We start from the raw sequence: 17,685 nt of genomic DNA, 5'->3' as shown, positions 1-17,685 counted from the left end.
TTTTCAAGTTGCGCTTCGGACAAGGAAAATTGTAAGGGACCAACCAACCCACCACAGGGTAATTCGAATTTACCCCCTTTACATTTTGGGGTTTGTCAGGGGTAAAATACTGTTTCTTTTGCACAACACTTCTGTTCAACCAAGTCAATATGTGTGTGAAGTTTGCAGAGCAATACCTCAAAAACAGATGCAGTTATAGAGAGAAGTAAAAAATTAATAATAAAAAATAAAAGTGCAATAGCTCTAAACAAGAGGCCCATGAGAGCATATGCATGACTTTTTATGTAACTCTCATTCGTAGGGAACGAATCATGTTTCCATTGGGCAATGTTGAAGAAAATTGTCTCTCACAAGGGAAATAAAACTACTACAATAATACACAACCAAGTTATCTCCCTTAGAATATAATTTTGTATGGCTGCAGTATTTCATAATGATTTGGATGGTTTAAGAGAGTAACCAAGCTCTCATATGGATATCTGACTTATGTATAAGTTTAATTCAGATACAATAAAAAATGAAGCCTGTATTGCTTTTACAAGCATTTGTATACAGACGCATGGACGACCGACACTGCGCTTTCACATAAGCTTTTTTGGCCAGTAGAGCTAGAATCATTCAGAAAATAATGTTTCCTTTGAACAGCACATCTGCTCTACCAAAATTGTGTAAGAAGTTTAAAGTCAATAACTCAAAAACATATGGAGTTATGGAGATAAGTGAATAAAACTAAGAATAAAAAATAATATAAGGGTTTAACGCTAAAAATACAATTCACAAAATCATGTTGTATGTTTGCACAACACATCTCCTCAACACAGTCAATATGTGTATTTAGTTTGAAGTCAATACCTCAAAAACATTGATTTATGGAGAAAGTTACGAGTTGTCTCGATGTCCCAGGATCAACAGCTATGAGTTATTAGGAGGATACAGTGGAATCCATTAAATAATAACAATGTTAATGCTGAGACAAGAATGTAACTGACAGACACACAAGTGCATGCATGGACAGTGTGATTAATAAATGCCACCATTTAAGGCCATAAAAAGGCAACATTTACAACAATTAACAGCACCAAGCATACTTGTACACTTATTTTATTCCAAAATTCAATCACAATATTAATAAATAATTGTTGAAAACTTGACCCAAGAGCTTCAAGATGTTTATGTACATGACTATAAATTTGACTCAAATTCCTGAAATGGGTTCAATGTAGCTACACATGTAAGACTTGTTGAACACTATAGTTACTAGTATTAACACAGATCATGCATGAATTGTCAACAATGCTGGAAAGTCATACATGCCATATTTTTGGACATTTTTTTCATACTGAGACTTGGGACTGTTTGTTGACATGGGCCCAGGTCTTAACAATCGTATCAAAGGTATGTTCAAGTATGAGGAAAAGTGGCTGCACAAGGTCTCGAATCAATTTCTCTTTTAAAAAGTCTCAGCTTCTGTACACATCCTGCTGTGTTGTTCACCGCTGGAAATCTCTCTGCATATCTAATAGCATGGTAAAGCACGAGGTCCGCATAGCTCAGCTTGTCATCAAATAAATACCTGGAAATACACAAAAAATGTATATAAAGTTGCAAACTGTTCATTATGATATGTACACTGTAATATGTGATACAAGAACCATCAAATGATGATAAGGCCCCTTATGATAGCATATTTGACAGGGGAGCAATTTAATGGCACGTAACTAGTCAACCCGAATAACTACAAAATATGGGCAATGCAGAAAACTGTTGTTCTTAGATCATTAACATTTCCTTATTATTTTGGAATGAAAAGTAAGTTATGGTCAATTTCAGCACAAATCCCTATTGTTATTGTCCAATCATAACAATAATTATTGGCTTCCTTCACAAGTTATCATTAAAATCCAGTACTTTCTATTCAATGTCAAGCATTGATCAGTGTTTGAACCAGACACTTATGTTCCTGGGACACAATTAAATAAAAAAAATTAGTTGTTATTACAATTATCTTAAATCTGTATAAACGTGACAGGTGGTAATACATAAAAAATATTTCCCGAACATTGTGTCCATTTTCAATGCCAGCGAAAGTTCTATTCAAAGAAATGCTATAGAAAAAAAAATGAAACTATGGAAGTTAAGCAATTTCAATTTTTCTATTGAGATAGCCCCCGGAGCCCTACAAATAACCCTCTTGGTAGATTTCAAATTATGAGTGATATTAATGTACATAATAATACATACTAATTTTATAATATTGGTCACATTAAGTTGTCCTATGTAGTAATATGTGAACTTTGTTGCTTAGTGACCCCATATTATTAGGGTATCATAGTTTTAGAAATTAAGAAAGGATTAAAAGGATTTGAAAGTTAGAGAAATAATATGCAAACATCATAGAAAAAAATTTACCTTACAAATTTGTTTCACCATGAAAGAACAAAAACAGGCTTTCAATTTTCATTTATTGTACCGGGGTACATAGTGGTAACTATTAAAAATCAGCAAATACTACTCCTTGAAATAATAACAAAATTATAAAGAGGACGCCAGGCATCAAACAAACGCCAATGGTTCATTAAACTGGCAAGCTTGTCTGTACAAACAGAAGTCAAGAGTAGCCCTATACCTGCATACACTGTTGCCCGCGGAAACAAGGTGCTCGAAATATTTCAGCCAAGGGGGAAGTCTAACAGTCTGAAACAGGCTCAAGGACTCTTGTTGAAGGTTGTTGCTTGGTAGATGTTGGTGAAGTTCAGCTGAAAAGTTGAGGTTGTACAGTTAATAACATGAGATAATCAATTTTCCATAAAGAATATTGTAAACAACATATATGCATATATCTGTCATTAAAATAATAAGCAAAAAAATCATTAGAATTAGAGAATTATGGTGTGTGGGTGAATATTTTTTCCACTACACTAACAGCTGGTTTCCTTGCTCAACTCTTTCAGGTTTCCTTGCTCAACCCTTTCAGGTGTCTTTGCTCAACCCTTTCAAGTTTCTTTGCTCAACCATTTCAGGTTTCCTTGCTCAGCAATTACAGGTTTCTTTGCTCAACCCCTTCAGGTTTCTTTGGTCAACCCTTTCAGGTTTCTTTGCTCAACCCTTTCAGGTTTCTGTGCTCAACCATTTCATGTTTCCTTGCTCAACCCTTTCATGTTTCTTTGCTCAACCCTTTCATGTTTCTTTGCTCAACCCTTTCATGTTTCTTTGCTCAACCCTTTCAGGTTTCTTTGCTCAACCCTTTCAGGTTTCCTTGCTCAACCCTTTCAGGTTTCCTTGCTCAACCCTTTCAGGTTTCTTTGCTTAACCCTGTCACTTCTCTTTTTGCAGTGGAAATGTATCTTAAACTGGCAAGCTGTACAATAGATGTCAGGAGTATTCCTATACCTGCATACATTCTTGCCTGCAGAAACAAGGTGCTCCAAATATTTTAGCCAATGAGGAATGTATCTAACAGTTAAGAATGGTCCAGAAAGGACTTGGGAGGCTCTGGTCCATTCTGCTGAATATTCTGCATAGGATATCACTTGTTTGTTTTCTCATGAGAGTGTCGAGGATAAACATAAAATCAATTTGGTTTGGCCTAAGTTTAAGCTGGACATTGATTCAGTGTAACACTGGTCAGCAAAGAATTAAGTACACTTGGTAGGGAGAGAGAAGTGATACTGCTTGCTAGTGAGTGTACAGATCACTGTTATTTGGTCTGATTTAATCCAACACAGATCGTCAGCTTCCTTTGAATAAAATCTCACAATGGTGATTTCTTCTCACCCAAAGTCCAATTTCAGCTCTTAGCCAATTTAGTGCCCTGCAAATCATTCAGAGTCTATACCTTCAGTTATGAAGTCATGGCAGTTGCTGCATATCTGCTCTGCCTGTAGTTGAGCGTGAACGTTTGCAGGGTAGAGATCAAACTGCTGAGCGAGGTACTTGCAGATCACTGGGGTGGCTGATAACTTCAAGGTTCCTAAAGTGATAGGGTAAGATCTTTATAATCAAATGAGGCTACAGATAAAAGTTTATAGAAAGGATAAGGTCAAATTGCTGGGCCAGATAAGTGCAGATAATTGAGATGGCTGATAGCTTTAATTTTTCCTGGTACCATATTCATGAAGCATCTTAGTGTATATTTTCAACTTGGTAAAATTTTGTAATTTTGAAAAAAATAATATTTTAAATACTCTCCTTTTCATCAGATTTATTCATATATGGATATATTGGTTAGGCCATTTTCTTGCTTATTTTCATATTTTTGGTGTACAAAATAATAAATAAGTAAATAAGAAAATGCAATTTTGCACTTAATTAAAATAGTCACTAAGAAGCTTTATGAATAAGGCCCCTGGAATCATAAGCTAATAAAATATCAGAGAAAAAATAATAAAAATAATATAAGGGCATTAACTCTAGTGCTGTGGTGCAAATGCCATGTTTGACTGTAGTCATTATTTCTATTACATGTATTTCAGTCAAAAGAAATAAAATCAAAGCCAAAGTGCTTGGCCTTATTGAACATCAGGCAATGTGTGAACCAAGTTTCGTTTGAACATCTTTAGTTATGGCCAAATTTAATCTTGTATGTTTATACTCTGTTTAAAAACGTATTCCTAATGGCGTGTGTGGATGGAAACATACTCTAGAGCAAAAAAATTAGCTTGAGTAAAAGTTAAAAAGCAACGAGTTGTACTCAATTATATTACTTGGTGTTAAATAATTTTTCTTTGGAATCTTGACCAAATTTTTTAATCAACATATTCTATGGGAGAAATTCAATGAGCTTTTAAAAAGTGTATAACACATTTTGAATAACTTTTGATACTATGATATAAAATGAGTTGAGATTGAGATTTGACTTAAGTATTTCTGTGATATTAGGGTCAGATATGATACAAATGAAAGTGCTTACCTCTCCTTAACACAGAACATGATGGGTTTGGAAACTCCTCTGGTGTTCCAATAACAGCGCTGTAAGCCTCCAAAGCCATTTCCTGGTAAGCTACACCAGCCTCTGCAAATATCATCTGTATAATGACAGACTTGAAGTCTCCTGGATCTCGGTACAGCACCCAGTCATTATCAGGGTCTCTGCAAGTATCAAATTTGTAAATTACCTACAAATTAATATGTTTTCACTTTATGCATGAGAGTAAAACTGACCAATAAGAACTCATTTGTACTGTTGCCTGACCTGTTACTACTTAACTGAAAATAAAATGATTTCTGCCATAACGACCTTGATACAAAAAAGCATTTCCTAAAAAGATTGATGTTGCCTTAAATAAATTTATTATTATTATTTATTATTTATTACTTTCCATACGGTTTCAATCCATTAAATAGATTTATACCTTTCCATAAGGTTTGAATCCATTTTCTGTCTTTTATTAGCAGGCATGTTGTCATCTTCAGACTGGACTGTGCCAATCTGTTTCTTCTGAAAATCAACTACTATTCTGACCTTTCTACTACCAGTCCTTTTAAAATCCCCTGAATTTGAAACAATTTGATCTACCTCACTGTCATTCGATTGCTGTTCCTCAATTTTGTTCAGATATTCCATTGTTTGAATGCATTCAATGTCACTAGGATTCTTTAATATTGAACTATGATGGGAATCAGGTTGGTAGTCAACTACATTCATTTGAACAGCATCAAGACTTACAGAAGAATGCCTTTCATTTTCAAGAACCTTTTGTTCACCACTATGAGTTTCACCAGATGATGATTTGGATGTCAGAATGGCTCTAGCCATGTGTATAACATCAGTTGTTTCGCTGTCACCATGAACATGATATTCAACACTCTGATCACCTTCATGACCTTCAACCTCGGTTGTATGCTTTGAATGGTCATCTAATCTGTCTGATACATAAATATCTTGAGTATGACAATCTTGCCTCAACAGATCTTCCTGTGAACCATCATTTTCTATTTCCACTTCATCTACTCCACCCTTATCAGTAGTCTGAGAGTCATCATTTGCAGGAGCTTGCTCATCGATCTTTTCAGCAATAAGTAACGCCGAGTCTTCAATGACAACACTGTCGTCATTGGTGTCCAAAATCTCACCTCTACAGAGCTTGGAAAAGGTGCTGTTTTCATTTGTCTGGCTGTTAAAGGTTGTCAGGTAGCTTTCAAACACACATTGTGACTTAATGACATGCCGAAGAAGATTGAAACAATCCTTACAGATGTACACTGCCCTGGGGCTGGAATAAGATAAGACATTTGTAATAAAACTATTCATTGAAGTGATCTCATGTTTCACTAACCCTTCCAACGGGATGAATTCCATCATTTATCTATACAGCTATTTTGTGTGGAGTTTGCATTTGTGTATGTTGTGTTTATACATTTGTGTCTCAAATTATTGTTGTTTGCATCCTTGCCTTCTGCCTCTAACCATGGTTTATTCATAAAATATTCTGACTTCTGGGCCTGTCCCTGTAGTTTTAATTGTATTAATGGTATAAGCACAATTATTAAAATTAGAATTGTGCAAAAAAAGTTTTGGCTGTCAGGACCATTATTTTTCAAGAAATGGACCATGGCCTTGACATCCTAATCTAAAGGGGTCATTGATTATGAGCAATGTTCATACCAAGTTTAAATACTCCACATCAAGTAGTCCAAAATTATTGATTAAACCGAAAGTGGTAAACTGACAACGCCAGAGCTGTTGTAGAAATTGACAACAATTGACAAAACCATGCTATTATAAAAAACCAAATGAAATTCAGAATATCAAATATATATCTAGTTATTTTAAGTTAATCTTTTTCAATTAACAGTTATTATTTCGCAAAAGTGAAAACACATTGGCACATTATCTCTCAAAAGTTTAGCAAAATCATATTTGCTTATATAAAATAAAATAAGAAAATTGGACATAACATTGCATAAAAGAAAACATATATATTTAATATAATTATGCCAGAAGTGTGTTCATTAAATAATCTAAGTGCAAGAATCACCATATTATCCTAGTTCTTTGTTGTTTGCAACTTACTAGAGTCCAAAAAGTGAGTCAGCCTTCTCTCCTAGCAATGATTCAATCCCCTCCATGACATTCAGACCATCAACAAGCTCGGTACTCATGTTCATTCGCTTTTTCTTATTGTCACCTTCCTTGAACTGACAAAAACACGACCAGCATTGTCCAGGCTTGTCTGTGAAGACGTCACCTGAAAATCATCACTGTCAGATGTGAAAACTTCAACTGAAAATCATCACTGTAAGATGTTACTAGCAAAGTCATGGATTAAATAATGGTTTTTACATAACCCCCAGAGATCTCGCGGTGCAAGCTCTGCTGACCGTTGCGAGGCAGTAAACCCAATATTTATTCAAGAATATATTTTAGGGATGCAAACGAATGGCAAAATTGATTTTCAAATATTCGGTAATTCTTTCGATCGAATATTGGAATATTCAATTACCGAAATACATATTTTAGAAGATGTAGTAAACTACTATTATTTTTTGCTAAAGTAATAGCCGGGGCATTTTTACCCTACTTTGTCATAGCCAGTACGCAGGTCGGACCCTGACTTTCCCCAATTGAGCCTTCGAAATTTTCCATTTTCAGGAAGAAAAAAGCAATACATTATAAACAGAAAAATAACACAATTGAATGATTCAATTCCACTGCCTTTATATTTGTAGTAAACAATGTGAAATTAGACGGATTCCTAGTCAAATAGTGTTTTGCGCCAATGGAAGGTCTTTCCGTAGGATGATCAGCCCCATTCTGAGAAACAGTTTAAAGCACATATATTTAACAACATTATTGTAGCACATGGCATTCATATATCACGTCTATTTGAGCTATGTTGCACAGCTTAATTTTCAGCCAAGACAACACATTGGTGTTAAAACTGATTCCTAGCCAGTTCTTGTAAAAGTAGGGAACTTTTTATAGCACCCTTTCGATATGACCCTAAATGACATATGACGCGCGTTTTAGTCATCACATTTACAAGTCTGGCATTAGGGGTCAATCGTTGTAAAAAGAAGAAAAACAAACTTTATAAACAACAACAGTTTTGTAGGCAAATGTGTTTTATTCTCTTTATTGATCTTTTTTCAAATATTCGAATACCAATTTTGACATTCGAATACCAAACTTTTGATCGATATTAATATTCAAATATTCATTTGCATCCCTAATATATTTAGATGTTTGGATGGTGTGTGTTGTAATATTCTTTTATGGCAGCTGTGTGTCTTTCATTAAGTGTTTCTTTAGTCCTTGAAACGTGAGTCTCTGAACAGGGATATCCTTAATTGCTTTGCTATTGGGCTTGTCCCTGTAGTTCCCATAGTATTATATTTAAATAACAGGGGTGAAAGCAAAAGGTTCTATCTTCTTCTTTATTTAATGTCACTAAGAACCTTTTCGCATTCATCCCTCGAAATTTATTGGATGTACCTCATCTCATCCACAGCATCATTCTGAAGTTGACCCCCAGCTTTGATGCCTTTTTTCTATTCTGTTTTTAGTTTTAAGGAGTTCCAGTTTCAGTGCTTGTAAGGCATGTCATTATAATCAAGTACATATCCTTATTGTAAGCTGGTGTTTTAAATGCAAACACAATGGGGTGATCAAAGTTACAGAAATTAAACTACAATATAATTTTCATATATAATCATAATCATATGCTTCTGGTGTTTGTAAATTTGACATACCAACACCTTTCCTTTAAAATGTCAACAGCTGAGACAGCTAGTACCTCTTATACCTTAATTACTATCAATTTTCATGAATAGATGTAAAGGGCAACTACTCATTTTAAGGAAGGGCATTTTACATCTGTTATTACAATTTGCAAATAAAACTGTTTTGTTTGGACAAACTAAGCATGTTTTTTATTCAAACAAAGTGCGGCAAAGCTGACTCCAACACTCAAGAACAATGCGTATTCCTAGACAATAATTATAACCAGGGTTATGGGCCTTGCTGTACATGAGTTTATTGTAACTCGCTATATGTGTTCCAAGTTTTTATCAAAAATATTTTATGAGTTATATGAACAAGGTTCAAGTATTGCAAACCACTGACACCTGAAAGGCATAATTACAATACCCCATTTTTTTCTTTAAAAAACGGACAAACTAAGCAAAAGTGCCAAGGAGCAAAAAGCAGCCACATAGAAAACCCCTGCTTACTAGTTTTTTAAAGTGACATTCTTATTCAAAATCAATACATACACATGTATAACAAACATAAATTCTGAGTGTAAACCTTCAACTACTTACTAAATAATGCCTTTATGGAAAATATTAATTACTGATAAGTTTATTACCATGTATTTAATACCTAAAAACACAAAAATATCAACTGCTTGGTGAATGCTAAAAGATATACTGTAATCTACTATCCTTTTATAAGGTAAAATACTGTGTTTTCTGCACCTCTTTTTAAAATCAAATGCAATGTCCTTCATAAAAAACCATTGTTTTCGACATTTAGTAATCCTTTTAGGTAAATTAAAACAATTTTATTAAATATGGTAAATCTTATTTGGGAGTAATAGTGCATCTTTAAAGTTTCATTTCCTGGTTCATAATTATAGTTTGTGTGACATGCATGATCCAAGATTTTGTGACAGAAGGAAAAGGGACAAGTTACGTTACACTTGTTCATACAATATTTCTACCTTTGCTTTACACTAATTTTTAAAACCAAATGAAGGATTCAATATTAATTGAATTATTATGGTAGATTTTGTATTCTGCGTCATAATAAATTCACAAAAAATGTTTAAAATTAAACCATTTCAAGATTTAAACAATCTGTTTTATATAGATTATCTTTAGTATATAATATTATGAGTCAAAGGCATCATGTGATCCTGCTTCAGCCTTCCCATACAGTATATAGGTAGGCTCAAGCAGGGCTCACATCATGCCTTTAAAATTGCACAGTTATTTATCCATATCGAAAATAACCATTAATACCTAAAATAAAAAAAAATTAAAATAAGATTCTGTAGTTTTGTACATGATCTTAATATGTCACCTTCTTAAAATAAAGATATTATTATTATTATTATTATTATTATTATTAAAGCTAGCGTTAGTTGTATCGTTGTAAACCCCTAGACCCCATTTCGGTAAAGGTCAGAAGGCTTAATATTGTAATTTTTCAGGTGAAACCAGGGTTTTGATGTAAACTGCATTTCAATAAAAATGTTGCACGGATATTTATTGCATTAACTCTCCGATAACTTTACAGGTGAACCTGAGAACTCTAAAGCAGCGTGAGATATATCTTATTGAAATTGGTTTTCTGCACCTTGTTTCAATATAATTTCTTCACTGTAAACTAACCTTTACACTGTTTAAGAGTGCTCTGGTTTAACCATAAAGTTACCGGCAGAACCTATGCAATAATTTTTTTTTAACTTACTTGTGTAATATTGCGACCTCTGTTCATTAGACACCTTGTCTGTTATGCTGATCAACTGCTTCATTGATCTGTCCACCTCACACTTCTTGTTGATTGCCTGACGCAGGTACACCTGACATTCTGCGATAGTGTATGTAGGTTATAATACATGAGTTCAAGCAGGAATGAGGCTTTAGTGTAAGTTGTTGTACAGTTATTCATGGCATGATATAAAATATGGTATTCATAAAAAAGATTCAAAACTACCTCTGACCCCACCTGTTGACCCTCCCGTTGTCCCTACTGTTGACCACACCATTGACCCAACTATTGACCAGACTGTTGACATCACCTGTTGACCCCACCATTGACCCTACCAATGACCTGCTTATTGATCCTACAGTTGACCCTACATCAGACCCTACAGTTGACCATCACAACAGGTCACACCATATGTTCACCATCATTTTAATTTTAGTCATATTTCTCTACTATGACATAAAAATTATATATATATACTTAAAGACCAGTATTCCTCTTTGCATATGAGTCTTCACATGTATTTTATTCAACAATTCATTAACATATTTATGACAACCAGAAATTGAATCTACAATTTTATTTTTTTATCAGTTGCACTTCAAGGTGTTGGGAGTAATCAAGCTTCAAAACCTTGAAATGGTAAGTATTTAATGAAGATGTGCTCATTTCGAAGACTGGTTTAATTTTATAGAACTTACCATGACATACAACCCTGGAAGAATGGATCTTCAGTTTTGCGAGTGAAACCTCTCCATCACAAATATCCTCTAGGGCCTGAATCAAAATATCAAAACATCCATTTGGGTTTATACTATTAGTCAATGTGTGAAATTTAAATCTTATTTGATCTCTCATAAATTAATGCAATCTCATTGGAGTTGTTTTCCAAAGTGTAAGTATGTAACCCCCAGGAATTTATATCCATCTCCTGTTCCTCATGTAATCCCCAGGAATTTATATCCATCCCCTGTTCCTCATGTAATCCCCCAGAACTTATATCCATCCCCTGTTCCTCATGTAAGCCCCGGGAACTTCTATCCATCTCCTGTTCCTCATGTAAACCCCGGGAACTTATATCCATCCCCTGTTTCTCATTTAAACCCCGGGAACTTATATCCTTCCCCTGTACCTCATTTAAACCCCGGGAACTTATATCCATCCCCTGGTCTTCATGTAATCCCCCAGAACTTATATCCATCCCCTTTTCCTCATGTAATCCCCAGGAATTTATGGCATCCCCTGTTCCAGAATTTATATCCATCCCCTGGTCTTCATGTAATCAATCCCCTGGAATTTATATCCATTCTCTGGTCTAGAATGGGAATGTAATTCCCCGGAAGTTGAAAAATAAGACAATAAAAAATGTTTGTGATTGGGTAAAATGTAGAAAAGAGTGCTTGTATGTTTTTACAACAAACTTACACACAATGATGGTTTAAATACAATCCTACTAAAAGTAATAGACTCAAAAAAAGTATGCTGCTGCCAGAGCAAATCCCCTAGTTGAGGAACAAATCCCCTTGTTGAGGAACAAATCCCCTGGGTTTTTAAGCCAAATCCCCTAGAATTAGCAGAGGTACAGAATGTAAGATATATCAACATATTTTCTATACATATTTATATAACCTTGGTTTTTGTCAAAATCTCTTGGGTGTTCTAACAAAATCCCTTTGAGATGACTCCAAAAATATGCATTACTACAGAGCATAATTATATTCACTTCCGTGAAAACAAAAAGATAAATGATTCAGTAACTTATCAAATCAACAAGTGCACAGCAACACTAATCAGTTTTCCCAGTTATTTAAGGGACTGTGAATCAGGAATTGTGAAGACTTGACAGCAAACAAATTGATATTTTGTCACTGGTAAATAAAATATGCATTAACATGTTAAATCTGCACTCTCAGAGATATACCATTTTTATAACTTTTTTTTATTTTTTGTCTTGGAAACATCAAATATCTGCAAATCAATGATAAAAGATTGCTGACAAAAAATCAGATCGTAGATTATCATATTTCCGTTCGAAAATTAATGTTTTATGGCTTAAACCGTTACTAACGGGTTTAAGAAAAATGCATAAAACATAATATTTTTAACTTCAATATAAAAAAACTGCGATCCAATTTTTTGTCAGCAGTCTTATATAACTGGTTTCCATGGATTTTCGCAAAAATTGGCTCGTTCCAAGACAAAAAATAAAAAAAGTTGTCAAAACGTTCAATCTGTGAGAGTGCAGGTTTAAGGGCTAAACTGTTTGTACAAGGACAATGGCACTGACACTGCCAAGATCTGTGAAAATATCTTGACTTTTTTCTTTAAAAACAACAACATGAAGAACAACAACAACAGTAAAGTCAATAGAGTTAATATCACACCTGCATTATGGAGATGTTTGGTTTCCCAGATTCTGGGCTCCATTTTCTGTTCTGTAAGTTATTGGACAACTGATTTGGGCGCTTGTATTTGGTAGAGTCTTCACACTCAGTCAACTCCACACAGCAGTTGAAGCAGGACATGGCTCCCAGTCCTGTATAGACAAAATGTACCGTAACCCTGGTTAAAGCTACCCTGGTTCTTTTACGTGCACCAGTGTATAGCACTGTCACATAGGACCCCCATTAAACATCCCTCCCATAAGACGCTTAGTATTTTTTCATTGGGGCTGGCAGGGAATCAAACCTGTGACCCCTGGATGGGAAATGTACAATGCTATTTATATATATAGATTAAAAAATCACTTTCTAAACAAAATATTGTGAAAGATGTATTATTGCCAAAGTTAGTATGAATGACTCACAAAATAATTTTCTTGTTAATTTTGATCATTTCTTAAAAATATTTTAAAACAGATACCAACTTACTCGAAGCGGGAGGTGACACACCTCAATCAGTGGCCCCTTTGAATTAAAACTTGTTTATGGATCGTTTCGTTTATTTTTTTACCACTGTGGTTTGAGTAAGGCTGATTACCGGTTCTGGTGTCAAATCATATACTGGTAACGGCTAATGTCATTAGGTTGATATATCGTTCCTAACGTTCCTGTATCATTAACTTTTTTTTCTTTGTTTAGTTTTTCATCATGGGTGGCGCCATTATTGTATTCCTAAATATTTTACTGGTGCTGTATAGTACGTACTGCTAGCGATTTTCTCACCCGACAAGTTAAATGAAAGTTTATGTACCGGGGGAACATCAAATTCAGAACTTTATACAAAAAATTTTTAAGTACACGATTAGTGCATTTCAAGCTCAAAAGCAATTGTCTTTCAATTTTTCAAGCTTTTTTAATCGATTTTTATTCTTAACAAAAGATGTCCAACTTTAATTAACCCTTCTCCTCATGTCAAACCAAGCCATATTAGGTCTGCCAATGTATGGCTTATCAGTACATTGATTATCAGTACTCAATATATAATGAGCACCTATAAGCATCCCTACGGCATAGCAGATTATTATAAAAGAATATTGGAAAATTGACCCCTAAACATTTAAAAAAATTCTAGTATTTCTTTTAGTTTTATTATGATATTCATGATCAATATTAAGTTGGCAGGTAATTAAATTTCCAATCCAATAATTTTTATTCTCTTATCTAATTTATTTTGGAAAACTATTTATAAACAAACACAACTCATGTAAAGAGATGAAGATGTTTCAGTTTATTTCATATAATAGACTGAAATTGACAGCTATACATTACAAACTTATTTTTGTAGTATTTCTTTAAATTTAATCAATTATAGATGTATAAAAAGTTTGTAGCGTATTAAATTTTAAATACAATGACCTAAGTTTTATTTAAAAGGATATATAATAAATAAACGATGCACGTTCATTGTGTTTTAAATTAATTGAATTCAATCTTTAATTCTAAGATCCAAACAAAAAATATTGCTTGGTCAGATTCTGGCACCCGGGTTCACACATTATTCGGGTTTCTTATGAATGGATTTGATGAACTCAACATCATACTAGATATTGTACTAGATATTGCCCTAAATAAAGCCATTCAATTCAGATATTGTTAATATTGCTATCAAATAAAGTGCCGAAATTCAATTATGATATAATCAAACTTTGTCAACATGAGAATAAATCAAAGTCTGAAATGCATGGGCAACTACAACAGCATTTTTGTGTTATTCTCGAGAACAAGAGAACACATGTTTTTACAGCTGTAAAACTGGGTCATGTCACATAGTATGATATTATTATAATCCGGGTATTCATAAAAAAATACTAACTTTGATAATCTAACATACATTATATACATGTAGGTTCACATTTCTATTGCCGGATTACCATTCCATTTTTGAAAACAAAAGTGACAAATGACATTTGTTTATATACAAGCCCAACTCTGTTAAATGCATCGCAAATTAGCAATTTTGACACAGTTCTGAACCATGGCCTGTGACATCATTCACGTGTGATCTATAGGATATATTTATATGATATTTATTATTGCTACATAAAAATTGCTTATGACTTGTTTGGCAATTCTACATTATAAAAAAGATGGCAAAAACGCACTCAAACATGCGCTGTGAATTTTGAACACACGTTTTAACCCCAGTCACGGGTTAACGATGACTTTAAGATAATACTAGCATATTTTTTACAAACATTTTCTGAGAGCTGGTTGTTTCTTCTTAACAACGATACCAAAATTTATTTAATTAGTAAAGATTTAAAAAGGTTAGACCCTAGGGTCGTGTTCTTCTTATCTATACCTTCGTAGAGGCCTTATAGGGCCGGATTTTATACTCTCCCCAGTCACTATCAGTCATAATTTTCTTTAAATCTTTAAATACAAATTTACTTACATAGTCTATTTTTCGTGAGTTATTTTTTATTGATGTTTACACTTCATTAAAACGCCTTCGTTGCGAAAAAATAAGCAACAGATATGTTTATAAATTACCCTAACCAACAATTGGCACAATCATGTGGGAATCGGTCGAGAATCATGCAGAAGTGAATAAAGGGGTCATTTGAAGTAATCATACGGGAATAGATAAAAGCACATTTATCATGCAATTATGCGGTAAAGGGTTAAAATACTGAGAATTAAATTATTGAATGTTTTGGCAAACATATTACAAAGTCAACACATCACTGTGATAACCCAAGATGTTATAATCAATTAAGTGGGATAAGAAAGTTAATTTTTTTATCGCTTGACTTTCAGCTTGTATGATTTCGAGATTATACAGCTTAATTAAAGTCATTCTAAAGCAAGTGTGATGACAGGGGAGCTCACTGTGTCTGATAAAAAATCTATGACTAACTGACTACTGGTTGAGAAGCAGTTTCCGACGGAAAGCAGTTTCGGACAAATCGCCTTTTCGCGTACTTTCTTTAGATCTTCATAAAGAAGGTACTTCAATTTAACTATATGGTTACTAGGCAATCAAAAGTTGAAATTCTTATTGAGACACGTCAGTAACTTTTATCATTATTTAATGTTTAATGTTTATTTTTCATTTTGTACACAAACTTGCACGTGGGGGATCGGCACGCGCAGTGTATTGCGCATGCGTGTGAACCTAATTTGCATATTTATGAATAGCTACAAGGTTTTCCTAAATTGGCTTATACAAACGATGATCATTGTGTACATATTTGTGAACACTGGTGTCATGCTAGTTTCGCACCCACATTCACTTAAATGTATACAAACACAAGTTTCTATCAGAAATGAATCAAAATATTATTGATATTCAGTGTCTGCCTGATATTGAGTATGAATTGGCTGTAGTAAATTTTAAGGTTTAAATTTTTCATAAATGCTGAACAATTTAAATAATATTTCTCTTATAACAGTCTTATATTCAGTATATTAAATGAACGGATTATAACAACACACAATAGGTACATTAAATCTGACCCGCATTCGATTTGTCGGAAACTGCTTCTCATCACAAGCTAACCAGAACAGTGTAAGTACCCTCTTTGCGCCCCTATTAGATACACTATATGTGACGTCACACATGTGAAAAATATATCGACAATAGCAGCTTGAGCTGTAGGTATCTTAAATATGAACAATTTTAGTAGTTATTTAAACATGTATAAATAATTCAATAAAAACATATAAAAACTGTCGGAAACTGCTTCTCAACCAGTACTCTTCAAAGAGAGTCCTGTCAATCATTGTCTGCAAATATGCCACATCCCAAAAGAAAAAATGCAACCTATATCCCTGATGTTAAAAATGTGAACATATTTTGCCTGTGTTTCCTTTTATGCGAATAAAAAGCTCAAGCTGTTGATAGATCATAAAATCTTCCTTTATTACAAATTTTAATCCTAGAAAAGCATTTGATATATCAATATCCTGAATGTATGATGCAGAACCCAACAACTGCTACTAGTACACTTTAAATAACACCCGTATTTTCTGTTTTGAGAGTGTTCATAAAGGTGTGTAAATGATAAAATTTATAAAATAAAAAATAACAAAAAATAACGAAGCATTTAGTCCCTTAAACTTGGAATCTTCTCATAACATGTAAATTCCTACGCGTGGTTCAGCTGCACCATGTCAAAGTGCTACGATTTATTCATATAAAAAGATTTAAAATTAGACTAAATATCAATCAAAGACAATTATTGTATGAAGAATACGCTGTATCAAATCGTTTCTAACCAAATCTTATTGGAAAATTAATGACAAATTTTAGTACAAGGGGAGCAACTCATAAGATAACGATATGGTTTTTAATATAGTTGCCGTACAGTTCCGTACTAAGAACTTATCACTTCATTTTGCCCAGAGCTAGGTGTACGCAGGTACACGAGCGATTCGGTCCTTAAGGTGATATTTTGGTCTGAGAATTATAATAAAAAAATGTGTTCTTGTACTCTATGATACACATAATAGACAAATAAGCCACTTTTGGTCGTATATTTTTACATATTAAATATTTTAATATTTCATATTTGTATAGCTTTATCCTTCACAAGCTTGTTTGAAATATTAAAATATTTAATATGTAAAAATATGGTCTCATGACTCTTCCCTGCATTTGATGTGTTTTCAAAATGTGGAGACTGATGCGTCTTTCTAATTTTAAACCTCGTTATGGAGAGCTATGTCTGATAACTGTCTATGAATGACTTAATTCATTGTACTTATTAAGAGCTTGCTCTATTGGTCCGGCTTTATTCCTTGATGTTGGTATCCGGTCGTTGAGTACTTATAGCTATATAGAAATCAGTTTAATCGTATATATCTAAT

General features: G+C 33.7%; 1 protein-coding gene across 3 annotated transcripts; it reads right to left on the bottom strand.

Annotated features, from left to right (window-relative positions):
- Positions 1–1,085: 1,085 nt before the first annotated feature.
- Positions 1,086–17,111, bottom strand: LOC128202847 (uncharacterized). Of its 3 annotated transcripts, none has more exons than XM_052904006.1 (10): positions 17,095–17,111; positions 12,817–12,968; positions 11,134–11,209; positions 10,415–10,534; positions 7,013–7,187; positions 5,352–6,212; positions 4,910–5,088; positions 3,836–3,970; positions 2,627–2,756; positions 1,086–1,573 (listed from the first exon to the last, which is right to left on the bottom strand). In XM_052904006.1, exons 2-10 carry the CDS (start codon positions 12,955–12,957, stop codon positions 1,402–1,404), a joined length of 1,989 nt encoding a protein of 662 aa, XP_052759966.1. In that variant the 5' UTR covers positions 12,958–12,968; positions 17,095–17,111; the 3' UTR covers positions 1,086–1,401. The 3 variants fall into 3 exon arrangements, with proteins under 3 accessions (XP_052759966.1, XP_052759965.1, XP_052759963.1); XM_052904005.1 differs by lacking the exon at positions 17,095–17,111 and adding an exon at positions 16,969–17,076; XM_052904003.1 differs by lacking the exon at positions 17,095–17,111 and adding an exon at positions 13,303–14,041.
- Between the last annotated feature and the right edge of the window lie 574 nt (positions 17,112–17,685).

Source organism: Mya arenaria, chromosome 9 (assembly GCF_026914265.1).
Source record: "Mya arenaria isolate MELC-2E11 chromosome 9, ASM2691426v1".
Classification (NCBI taxonomy): Eukaryota; Metazoa; Mollusca; class Bivalvia; order Myida; family Myidae; genus Mya; species Mya arenaria.
This window is presented reverse-complemented; position numbering and strand designations above follow the sequence as displayed.